The sequence below is a fragment of the Sarcophilus harrisii genome, chromosome 3 (genome assembly GCF_902635505.1).
Source record: "Sarcophilus harrisii chromosome 3, mSarHar1.11, whole genome shotgun sequence".
NCBI lineage: Eukaryota > Metazoa > Chordata > Mammalia > Dasyuromorphia > Dasyuridae > Sarcophilus > Sarcophilus harrisii.
Genome location: NC_045428.1, coordinates 588,663,237 through 588,674,742, shown reverse-complemented (window position 1 = coordinate 588,674,742; position 11,506 = coordinate 588,663,237). Strand labels below are relative to the sequence as shown.

The window sequence follows — 11,506 nt, the reverse complement described above, 5'->3', positions numbered from 1 at the left end:
ATGTCCCATAATTGGAGTTTCAGACATACCTACCCTCCCCACTCTTGTTCCCTTTCCATGATCTGTGAATAAAAGGGATTCAGAAATCTCTTGCTCCCATTTGAAGAACTAGGAAGGTAATTGGGAGGCGTACTAGGAAGGTGATTGGGAAGTGTTTAGGGAAATAATTAAAAATACAAATTTCCATGTAGGAATCCTTAACATTGTTCCTTTCTTTTATACCATGCCCCATAAATTACCTGGTCACATTATGTACTAGAAATAGGACAAGGGAGAGAAATTGAGTCACAGAAAGAAAAAAATTCAATTGTGGACTGGGATCTAGAAGCAGAGATTTCCAATTTAAACTATTTTGAGTGACCTTTCATTTATTCCCAAGCTTTAATTCGGAATCCAACTGAAGCAGGTTTGAGGTGCTCACCACAAGAATCCACTGGCCATGGTTTGGAGATGTCAACCTAGACATTTGAATTTTGAGTTGCCTTCTGGGAAGAAGGGGAAGGGGGAATTTATGCAGGATACAACCCTTTTGGAAAGCTGCACACAAATATCAGACAGAAGCCGAGAAGGCTATTGAGCTAGTGGTTCAAGGAAAGCATTATTTAATGGACAACTCAGGAATTTTGCTTCCTAGATGGATAATTAATATAGGGATTACTACTGACTCCTTTCTATAGATCTAAGCAAGATAGGTTGAACAGCTAGAGAGTGCCATAGAGCAGAGAACTCTGGGATTGGAGCCAGGAAGAGTCATAGTCCTGAGTTCAAATTTGACCTCAGATACTTCCTAACTGTGTGAACCTGGGCAAGTCACCTCATCCTGTTTGCCTCGGTTTCCTCATCTGTAAAATGAGCTGGAGGAGGAAATGGCAAACCACTCCAAGAAACCCCCAGATGGGTGTCACAAGGAGTGGAACAGGACAGAAAAACAACCAAAGGGAGATAGATAAGAGAATATTTGGAGTGCTTAAACTTCATCGCAGTTCCCCAAGTGTCACATCATATCCAAAGTGTTATGTCACAAAAGTGTCACATATTTTTAAATAATACATTTCTTCAGTAGAACATAATGGAGATTGTGTATTTTTATATCCTTTTAAGCTAGTATGGCGTCTTACACAGAGAAGTAGCTTGAGAAATTTTTTTTCCCATTGAATTAACTGAAAATGACTTGAACACAGAGCTACTAACAAAGCAGGGACCTGATCCCATCCCATAGGGCCTTGCTGACTTGTGGAAGTAGTCCTAGCACCAATAGCCCTGGACAGACATCTTGGGCTCCATGATGACTCTGAACTCTGGCGTGTCACAGAATGAGGCTGTCGGTGGGTGATGGCTGAGGCTGTTTCCTGTGCTCTGAAGAGCTGAGATGTGGGGTGGTTTAAAGGGAGTCAGGGAGGTCAGTAGCAAAGACACAGGAATGAGAGCATTCCAGGTAAGGTAAACTCCTCCTAAAGGTAAGGCAGACCATATTTTTGTCAATTTTCTTTTTCTCCAGAGCTTAAAACCAAGCCTGGCACATAGTAGGCTTAAGTAATGTTTGTTGACTGATTTTGAGTTACAAATACAACATACAAATACAAAATGAAACAACTCCTGTCCCTATAAAACTTATATTTATTGGAGGAGACAAGAAGATTCCTCAAAAGGTACCTGATCTAATCCCTTCATTCTATAGATGAAAAAACTGAGACCCAGGAGGCTTAGTGACTTAGGACCAAAGATCTACAATTGAAAGCTACCCTAAAGACCACCTTATCCAATTGGCTCATTTTACAAATGAGGAAACTAAGACCCAGGGAAGATAGAGTAAGGAAAACCAGCCCCTCGACTATCAAAGAGTTTGTACCAACCTAGATGTCAAAGATACCAGAGGCATGCTGGAAACTCTCCAGAAGGGAAAGTAAATAAGCACTTATTATGTGCCAATTGTATACTAGGCATTACAAATATTATCTCATTTGAAGGTAGTGACAGAATACTAAGCAGACAGAATTGGGGGAAAAAAGGATTTTAGCATCCCTCCCCTTGAATCCTCTAATGACCTGCTTAATGAGATCCTGGTAGCTGTATTTACTAATTGGTGAAATAACTTCTCCCCATCCCACCAACCATTTAAAGGAGAAGAAAGGAAATGGATTTCTCCAAAGTGGTCACTTGGTTTTATCTGGGAACAATTATCTGAACTCAAGAAGTAGAGATTTTCTTTTGAGATCCATATCAGAGCCTGGCTGGGAAACTGATGTCTTTTTAATTTTGATCTCATGCACTCTCATTTTTAAGGTCAATGTGCTTTCCTTTCAGTCATGTGAAAGCTGTTGATCGGAAATGGAGCAGAAGTCAATTCTGAAATACTGCACCCTAATGGTCTTTATATATTTTAGATAGTGCTGCGGAGAACCTCAACGGGCCCTGGAAGATTGTTCATGGCCAAAGATACTGGCAGGAAGCCCAAGTGTGAGAGACTTGGACCGGGTAGCCCAACGTTCGAGCTCCTCCTTGTGGCCCAGGCTTAAATTGTGTTTTGAGTTACCGTTCCAGGCCATGCCTCTGGGAATCAGATAGGTATAGATTATCACCCTCAACTAGGTTTCCTTTTTCAGCGCCTATCTCAAGATGCATCTATTGAGAAAAACCACTTGTACTAGCACTAATAAAACACCCTTAAAAGAGAACAGGCTGATTGGAGGGACAGAGCAGGAGACATAAATGAGCTTTATACAGAGGGGTTTATAGTGTGGTTAAAGAGGAGGCTATGAAGGGAGGGAGGGAGGAAAAAACTGGGAGGGTCTAAAAGGCATTGAAGAAAAAGAATAGGATTCAGCTTCTAAGGGGAAAGGTCAGGAAAAAAGATAGAAAGGAAAAAATATATTGTACAGACAGGAAGAGATTTACAAATAGGTAGCAAAGAGACAATAGGGAAGACTAGACAAAGATTATAGGAAGGAAGAGAATTTGTAGACATCAAAGTAAAAGTACAATAAAGGGACTATAGAAAGGATATTTGAGGAAGAGATGTATTATCTTCCTCACTAGAAAGTGATCTCCTGATTTTTTTTGCCTGAGGGGAAGCCAAGATGGCAGAATAGGGGCAAGCACTCAACTGAATTCTCTTCAACATTCTCCTCCAAACAACTTTAAAATAACATCTCAAATCAAGTTTGAAGTAGCAGAACCTAAAAAATGTCAAGGTGGAACATTTTTCTGACCTAAGAAAACTTAGGAGGAGAAATTTGTAACACTGGGGGTAGAGATCTGTCTAGAGTCCATGCACTCAGTGGCAGCAATAGCAACTTCAACTTAGTTGAAGCAGTAGAATCAGGAGCTCTTAGTTCAGAGATGGTTAAAAAAAAAAAAAAAAAAAAAAAAAAAAAAAAAGGTCAGACAACTGGTCAGAAACAGGAGATACTTTCATGGCACAGCTTGACTTGTGACTCAGAATTTATCTTGTCATAAAAGAGCTCAAAAAGGATTTTAAAAATCAAGAGAAGTTGAGGAAAAAATGGGAAGAGAAATGATAGTGATGCAAAAAAAAAAAAAAAATCATGAAAAAAGAGTCAATAGTAAAGCAAACACCAAAAATACTGAAGAAAATAACACCTTAAAAATAGAATAGGCCAAATAGCAAAAAGAGGACAAAATGTTGAACAAGTTGTGTTGTACATGATGGTAACAGAATACTATTGGTTTATAAAATAAAGAAATGCTTTCGAAAAACCGAAAAGACTTATATGAACATAAAAGTAAAATAAGAACCAAGAAATTTATACAGTCACAATTTGTAATGATCTACTAAGAATAACATTTTCTCAACAATACAATGATCAAAACAATTTGAAGATTCTCATTAATGCTGTCTGTCTTCAGAGAAAAACTGTAACTAAAACAATTAAAATATTTTTCTTTACCTTTATTTTTCTTGGGATTTTGTCTGTTTTTTCTTTTCAACATACTTAATAAATGTTTTTCATATAATACGCAAACCATTCAAATTATTGACCTTCTTTAATTGGGGGGATAAAAGGAAAAAAATTTTAAATTAAAAATTTGAAAAAAATTTAAAAATTTTTTTAATTTGTGTAAAGATAAAAATTTAAAAAAAAAAAAAACCAGAAATTACCAAAGAGGAAAATTATAAAAATTCCACTAAGAAAAAAATTTTAAAAATAAAGGGGAAGTAAACTAAACTCGGACATCAAAAAAACAAAAAAAAAAAAACAAAAAAAAAAAGAAAAATAAATATTAGAAAAACAACTGATTTGGAAAATAGATTAAGGAGAGAGAATTTAAAAATTATTGGACTATCTGAAAAGAAAAAAAAAAGAACCTTTCTATTTTAAAAATTAAAAACATTCCCCATTTCTTAGTCCAGAAAAAAATCACCTCCAAGGGAAATAAAAGAAAAACCCCAAAAAGAGCAAACCAAACTCACAATCAAAAAAAATACTTAAGCAACAAAAAATAATTAAATATCAAAAACACCAATCATACAAATTTATTTTCTAAAGGGGTTTAAACTTTAAAAACTATCCTTTTAGAAATTAATTTATTCTTTCGATTCCCAACCTTCCTAGGGCTTTCAATTAAAAAACCATTCCCAAAATCCTTCCAAAAACCCCTTTAACCAAAATCTTTCCCACCCCAATGACCAACTTGCCCACAACCCTTGGGATCACCAACTTGGGACTCCACCCCACCCCTTTACAAAATTATAAAAAGCCCAAACTTTTCCTTCTTTGGAAAGGAAACATCCACCCCATCCCACCCAATCTCTGCCCACAAACGTTTCCGGGCCCCTTTCTTCTTTACCCTCACTATTTCCTTAACTTTTTTAACCACCCCAATCCCATAAAAACCCTTTTTATCAATCAAGAAACCAAGGGGACTTTGCCTTACAACCTCATTTAACTCCCTATCCTTTCACAATCCAATTTAGGGATTTTTTACCCTTTACCCCAACCCCCATTAACCTCATTTTCATTTGGGCACCCCAAATCTAGACCTCATCAGTTTCCATATGCAAGGAAGACCTTTTATATAATGGGGGGAGGGAGATAGCAGGCAATTCTTGAACCTCACTCTCACTTTCAGAGTGAGGAATGAAGCTTGTAAACCAGGCAAGAGACCTTACTCGTTGAGTAAAGGTAGAGATTTTATACATAAATCATAAGTGGGGAAGGGAAAAGTGGATTAAAATACAATTATTCCCAGGGCTTGAGCAGCTTCCCACAAGTGCACTTCCCAAAGTGGAAGACAATACAACAATTCTTTTGAATGTTTCAAACCTTGAGGATTATGACCACTCCCTCCCCCAGGGCAGAGAACCAGGGTTCCGTGACCCAAACAGCTTGCAGTAGTCCTTGATTCGCTTCACTTATCGCACACAGATGTTGTACAGCAGCACAAGAATGTAGCCATTGTCAGTTTGAGTGATAATTTTCAATTGGATTGTGTATTTCTGACTGCCAAGCCAGAAAAAGCAGCTCTGAGAAATCTAAATGATTAGTATATTTATTATACTTATCCTATAGGTTAATATGAAAATCATAATTTCCTTTCACACATCAGAATTTAATAAGCTTCAGCTAATTTAAGAATAAAGGTAGGGGGAGCAATCATGATGTCAGACAAAGCTAAAGCAAAAATAGATCTAATTGAAAGGGATAATCAGGAAAACTACATTTTGCTAAAAGGTGCTTTAGTTAATGAAGTAATTATTCTATTCTATTCTATTCTAGATGGACAGGAGCATAATCCCTCTCGTTGTACAGAGGAGTAAACTGAGGCTTAGATTGGAAAAGGGATTGGTATAAGGTCCTGCGGTGCCAGAGCTGGGGATTCAATTCAGGTCATTAATTATTTGATCCTTTTCTTTAGGTCCCCAGTTCATTAATTAATAATAATTAATCAATAACATTATATATAATAATAGTATCTACAATCTCACAGACCCTAAAGGCAGATTTAGGCTCAATAATATGGGAGGGGGGACATAGTACATAATGTCAAAAAGAATAGGCTCAAGTATACCTGTGTATTACACATTCTCGATTGTTAACCACTTCTCTCAGAACACTATTTCTTCCTCAACCCAACTTCCTTTTAGCCCTTCTTTTCCCTCCCTTCCTTTAGTAATGGAAACATGAATGAAGTATGATTAAATCAACTCTACCACTGTCCCTGGATGGGGTGTGTCAACCACTTCCCTTTGGCCTTACTCACCACCCCTGAGATCTTTTAAGCCCAATGTCACTGTCTACTTTCCCATTAAAATGTGATCTTCTTGAAGTAAAGGATGGCCTTGGCTTTTATAGTTATACCCCAGTGATTGGCACACAGAAATCACTTAATACATGCTTTTTATGCCTTCATTGATGTTGGCTCTGTGATCAGGCGGCCATCACTCAGACTCAAAGACAATTCTCTATTGCAAAGCAAATAAATCAGCAAAGTGCTGGTCTTTTGGGTCTAGTAGAGGAAGTGTTAATCAATCAAAGGTCAGCTCCTCAATGATCATAACCCTCTCAGTGCAGGGACATGAACCCCAACCCCCCTCCACCCTCTCATCCCCCTCTCATCCTTCTTGGGCTTCTCCAGAGACCCAAGCTTCCCCCTTCAACACCTCACTGACACGATGCGAGGTCCTCCTGTACCACCTCATCCTTTCCTACTGGGACTCCAGTTCCCAAGCCCAAGCATGCTGATTCACAGCTGCCGGGCCCCACCACTCCCAGCAGGGTTCCAGGTAATTAAGGGCTCAGATCTTGCATTTTTGCAAATTCAGGCATTAAACAAAGTCCCTTTAGGAAGCTGCGAGTCTTCTCTGCTTTTATTCCTTCACACACACACACACACACACACACACACAATCACACACACTCCTTCTCCAGAATGAATCAGAAAGACCAGGAAAGCCATAAAATAAACTTTATTCGGAGTTGGAACAATCCCCCTACCACCTCTCCCCCCAATTTCCCAACCATCACCAGACCACAGTATTCAGGCTCCAAGCCCAGAGACTCTAGGGGGAATGCTTCTCTGGGGAAGAATCCTTGCCATGCGCGGAGGAGAGAAAGGACTGGGGTCAGTCCGGGTGCCTCCGGCTGGGACCAGAGGCGGTCCTCCTCCCGCCCTCCTCCCCCACCCTTTTCCTGCTTCTCCCCCCTCTCATCCCGGCTCACCATTCTCGTCCTGCTCTCTTAAAGCAATGGAAAGCCCGGGCAAATAGTCCCACACGTCGAGAATAGCAGCACAGGGCGTCTACTCCCAAGGCCAGGATGAGTAGAAGGGCCAAAGCAAGCCCTGAAATGGCCCCAAGACCCAGCACTGTGGAGGGTGATTCTGGGGGGAGAGGGTAGAAGAAAAAAGGAAATAAATGCACCCGCAGATTTTTGGGGAGAGGGAAAGGAGAAGCCGTTTATTCTAGATCTCCTGGCTCCCCCCTTTAAGGACACCGGTATCCTGGATCCCACATCCTCAACAATTGCGGCTCCGCCACCCCGGCTAAAAGGCTCCTTCACCTTCAGACACTCAGGCTTCCAGGCTCCCAAGCGCACCCAAACTCAGTGCCTGAAAGTCCCTGGTACTGAGGCTAAAAGACAAAGTAACGAGGACTGAAGAGGGGACCCCCCCAGTTCCGAATAAAGCCCCCCAGAAGCTCAGGTTCCCAGCCCCCATCGCCGCTCCCTTAAGGATTCAGAAAACTCAAGAGAGGAAGGGACGCAGATTTCGGGGTTCGGATCCCCAGCCTCGGGCTCACCTTCCAGCACCCGGTTCTCCAGTTCCGAGGTGCCAAAGGGACTGGAGCCCAGGAACTTCACTGGGGTGAAATCTGTCTCCTCCTTAGGGGTGAACCGAGGCAGCAGGACAGAAACGGGAGGGGAGCTTAGCTCTTGGACCTATTCCCCACCGCCCCAGGGACCCAGACCCCAGTACCCTCACCTGGAAGATGCGTGTGTGTGTGGTGCCCCCTGGCGAATTTCCTGGAGGCTGCTCCCACTCCAAGAGAAGTTGAGCTCCGGGAGCGGCTCCCAGTGCACCCACATGGTCAGGGTGGTTAGCCGTCCCCGGCGCGTCCGCACCGCGTTCCCCTTGGGTCCCTCCAGTCGGGGACGGACTGAGAGGCGGAAGGGAAAGGAGGGAGTGGGAGTATGAATGAACTGGCCCCGAAAGGTTAAGGACACCCCCAAACCCGAGCTGTGTCCCCCCCGCCGCCCGCTGTCTGCTCACAAGTCACTCAGCATCATGTTCTCCCCTGCGCTCTCCGTGCGCTCGGCTATGGACGCCTCGCAAGGGTAAACCCCGGCATCCGACGGCTCCGGTTCTCGGATAATCAGCGTCTCACCGTGCACGGTCGCCCGACCTAAGGGAGCAGAAGAGACCTAAATATCCAGCTCGAGCTCCCTCGGGGAGCTAAACGTCCAGCCTCCGCCCCCTACCATTCCCCAGTCCGGGGACCCAGGCATCCGGGTCTCCAGCTCCTCACTCACCCTGATCTCCGGACCAAGCCCTGATGCTCCCAGGTAATGTTGGGCCGGGGGATCCCTGACACCTTGCACTGCAGCTCTGCGACAGAGCCCTCCTCCCCAACGGGGGGACTGAGGATAAGGCTAAGGCTCCGGGGCTTCTCTGCGGGGCGGGAAGGGAGGGAGGTCGGAAAGGGGGAGCTTTGGGGACTTTTCTACTGGAATCCCCCTTTCTTCATCCCCTGCCCCACCAAGACTCCATCTTTTATTTCCAGCCATGATTCACAATCTCAAGGCTTCCCCCTCTCCCCCCGTGTTTCACACGGAGCCCCGCAGGGCATCCCCCATTTCCCAAGCCCCCGAGGAGGAGGGGCCTGCGCCTTTCGCTTTCTCCTGCTGCTCTCTCGAGGCCTTCCCCACAATCCCTTCGTGTTCCATATTCAGAGCCTCTACTCCTCCCCTCCCTCCCCCACCCACGCACGCACCGATGGCTCGGAGCTGAATCTCGCGTGTCTCCAGGGTCCCACCCTGAGCTGGCTCGCTTAGGATCACCCGCAGCCCCACGGAAGCCTCGGCCGAGAAGGGGGACCCTCCAAGAGTCACCTCCTCCCCATCGGGTGCGAGCCAGCGAAGGCGAGCCTCGACTTCCCCGCCAGACGCTGCCAATAACGGACCGGCCGGTCCGAAGAACAGAGGAGTGAGGGAGAGGCAGGTGGGGAGCAAAGGGAGGAGACTACAGGGGGACAGACTCGAGAGGTCCGGGGTGAGAGAGCTGGGAGCGCTCCTTTACCTTTGCAGATGAAGTAATAGGAGGTGCCCCGGTAAAGGGCTCCGGGGCCGGGACGATGGTCAGGAACTCGGATCTGCCCAGAACTGCGACTACAAGAGGTAATAAGCATGGCTGGGCGACCCCTGGCCCGGGGTAGCGTCACCTCAGTCACCCCCAGACCCACTCAGATGGCTGCCAATCTCTCAAGGACCCAGGGGTCCGATCCCACCTATTGATCCCAGCCCCGAGGTTCCAGCCCGCCTAGCTCTGGACACCCTAACCCTGAGGAGACCCAGACTCCCTGTTCCGACACCCCCAGCCCCAAGGGGACCCAGAGATGAGTCATCTCAGCCTCCCAACCTTTAACCCCTGAGGGACTCAGGAGTCCAAATCCAGTCTCTGATAGCCCCGGTTCCCCTGGGACCGACGCAGTGCCGCGCCTGTCTAGCTCACCTGCCGCTGCAGCCAAAAGCTGGAGGCAAGCAATAGCAGCGGTCATAGTGACTAGGATATCGGACGCTTGGGTTCCCTCCTGAGGGACAACTACGGGATAAGTGGGGGGGCCTCCATTTATCCTTTCCTCGGGCTGACAGACCAGCCGGAAGGATGGCTCCAGGCGCAGGTCCCGGGGCGGGGGTCCCAGGGCGGGGGTCGCCGGGCTGCAACTAAAAATAGAGCTTGAGAAGCAGTCGCCCAGGCTCCACGCCCCAGAATTTCCGTCCTGCAACGTGAGGCGACACTGGGGCATGGAGGATGATGGTCAGACAGTAAGGGGGACTTCCCGGGAGAGACACTGACTCTGAATGGGGGACCTCCCCCTCCCGACCTAGTCCTAGAAGGAGTTCCTGCTGTTCCCCTCTCCTCTCTTGGTGAGCCCTGACGCATATCCCCTCCCACCCTGCTTCCCCAGTCTGTTTACTACCTCCTCGGCTGGGAGGTGCCCAGGAGGGTGTGGAACGGCCCAGGGCCAGTGTGCCCACCGGAGGAGGGATGGAGGTGGGAGCTGCAAAAGCTTGAAAAGTCCTTGGCTCTGATTATCTGGCTCTGGCCAGTGAAAATGGAAAGATTTGGAGGGCTGGACCCCAGAAGGTTAGGGGATCCATTCATCCATTCATTGATCCATTCATCACAATTATCCGACTTCCAGTGGAGTGGAAGATGTTTGAATTTTATTTTGTTTTGTTTCCCAACCTAACAAAGCAGCGGACACACAGTAGGTACTTAATAAATGCTCTCTCTATTTCTCAAGCTTTTAGCTTTCTCGTTTTAAATCTTCCCAACTCTCCACCCTTCCCGAAACTTAATTTAATTGCTCTTAGCCTTGACCTGCCCCATCTCTGTCCCCCCATGAACATATATTTCCTATTCCACTATTCTTCCTTCCTTAGTTCATTTGTTCTAAAATTCTTTCAGCATTCAGTAAACATGCTTATAGCTTTTCCTAACTAGAAATTCTCCTCTTCCAACAGAAACCTTGGGTCTCTCTTCCTTTGGAGAAACAGACATTATTAGACTTATCTCTTTTCCCCTTCTCCACCGCTCCTCCAGTCCCTACCTCCCGTACTGGCCATACAGCTTCCACATCTGTCCCCTCTTAGAGCTCGCCAAGGCATCCCCACTGAGAATTCTGGCCCCCTCTTCCAGTCTAAGGGCCCCTCCCTTCTCTCTCTTCTCAGAAAACCAGGAAACTTGGGATTCTCAGCCCCTGTAAAGCAAGTCACTCAGTTCCTAATAAGTAAGACACAAACACACACACACACACACACACACACACACACACACACATTTTAATTTGTGATCCAGGAAATTGTGTGTGGGTTTTCCCTCACCTCCCAACTTCCAGGCTGATGATTTTGGATACATCTTGTGCCTATGTTAAGGCTGGCATTTTTATAGGGTATACAAGGAAGAGGATGGATGGGTTAAAAGATTATGGAGGCTAGAATAAGCCAAATTATAGAAGATGAATGGAGATGGTGTGGGGCTAGAATGGAAATTATTAGGAAGGATATGAGGCAATGGGAATTAGGGGGTTAATATGAGGGTCAAATGAGAAATATTGGGGGATATGAGGAAATGACAGAGCAAAGAGTGAAATGGGATTTCAGCAGTGTTATAGGGGGCATTATGAGAACTTTGGGGAATAAAGATTCGGGTGAGGAGGAGTTGGAGCAAGAAGAGGATATGAGGAGATTTGTTCTTCCTTCTAAAAAAAGGACCATGACATCAGAAAGATGATGTCATGTGAACTGGATTTAAGTGAGGTAGGGCT

The 11,506-nt window shown here is 45.3% G+C and overlaps 1 protein-coding gene across 1 annotated transcript; it reads right to left on the bottom strand.

The window, feature by feature from the left end:
• Positions 1–7,143: 7,143 nt before the first annotated feature.
• LOC116422645 (hemicentin-2-like) lies at positions 7,144–9,982 on the bottom strand. Its single transcript, XM_031961592.1, has 4 exons — positions 9,675–9,982; positions 8,993–9,249; positions 8,504–8,628; positions 7,144–8,381 (listed from the first exon to the last, which is right to left on the bottom strand). Exons 1-4 carry the CDS (start codon positions 9,980–9,982, stop codon positions 8,226–8,228), a joined length of 846 nt encoding a protein of 281 aa, XP_031817452.1. The 3' UTR covers positions 7,144–8,225.
• Between the last annotated feature and the right edge of the window lie 1,524 nt (positions 9,983–11,506).

Bases quoted from the DNA above. Each gene is read 5' to 3' on its own strand.
- LOC116422645 (XM_031961592.1), bottom strand. From the start codon at position 9,982: ATGCCCCAGTGTCGCCTCACGTTGCAGGACGGAAATTCTGGGGCGTGG. The intron at 9,250-9,674 runs GCGCGGCACTGC...GCAAAGGTAAAG, and splicing joins GCGGCAGGTGAGCTAGACAG to GAGCGCTCCCAGCTCTCTCA. The intron at 8,629-8,992 runs GTGGGACCCTGG...CCCGCCCCGCAG, and splicing joins CCTAAGCGAGCCAGCTCAGG to AGAAGCCCCGGAGCCTTAGC.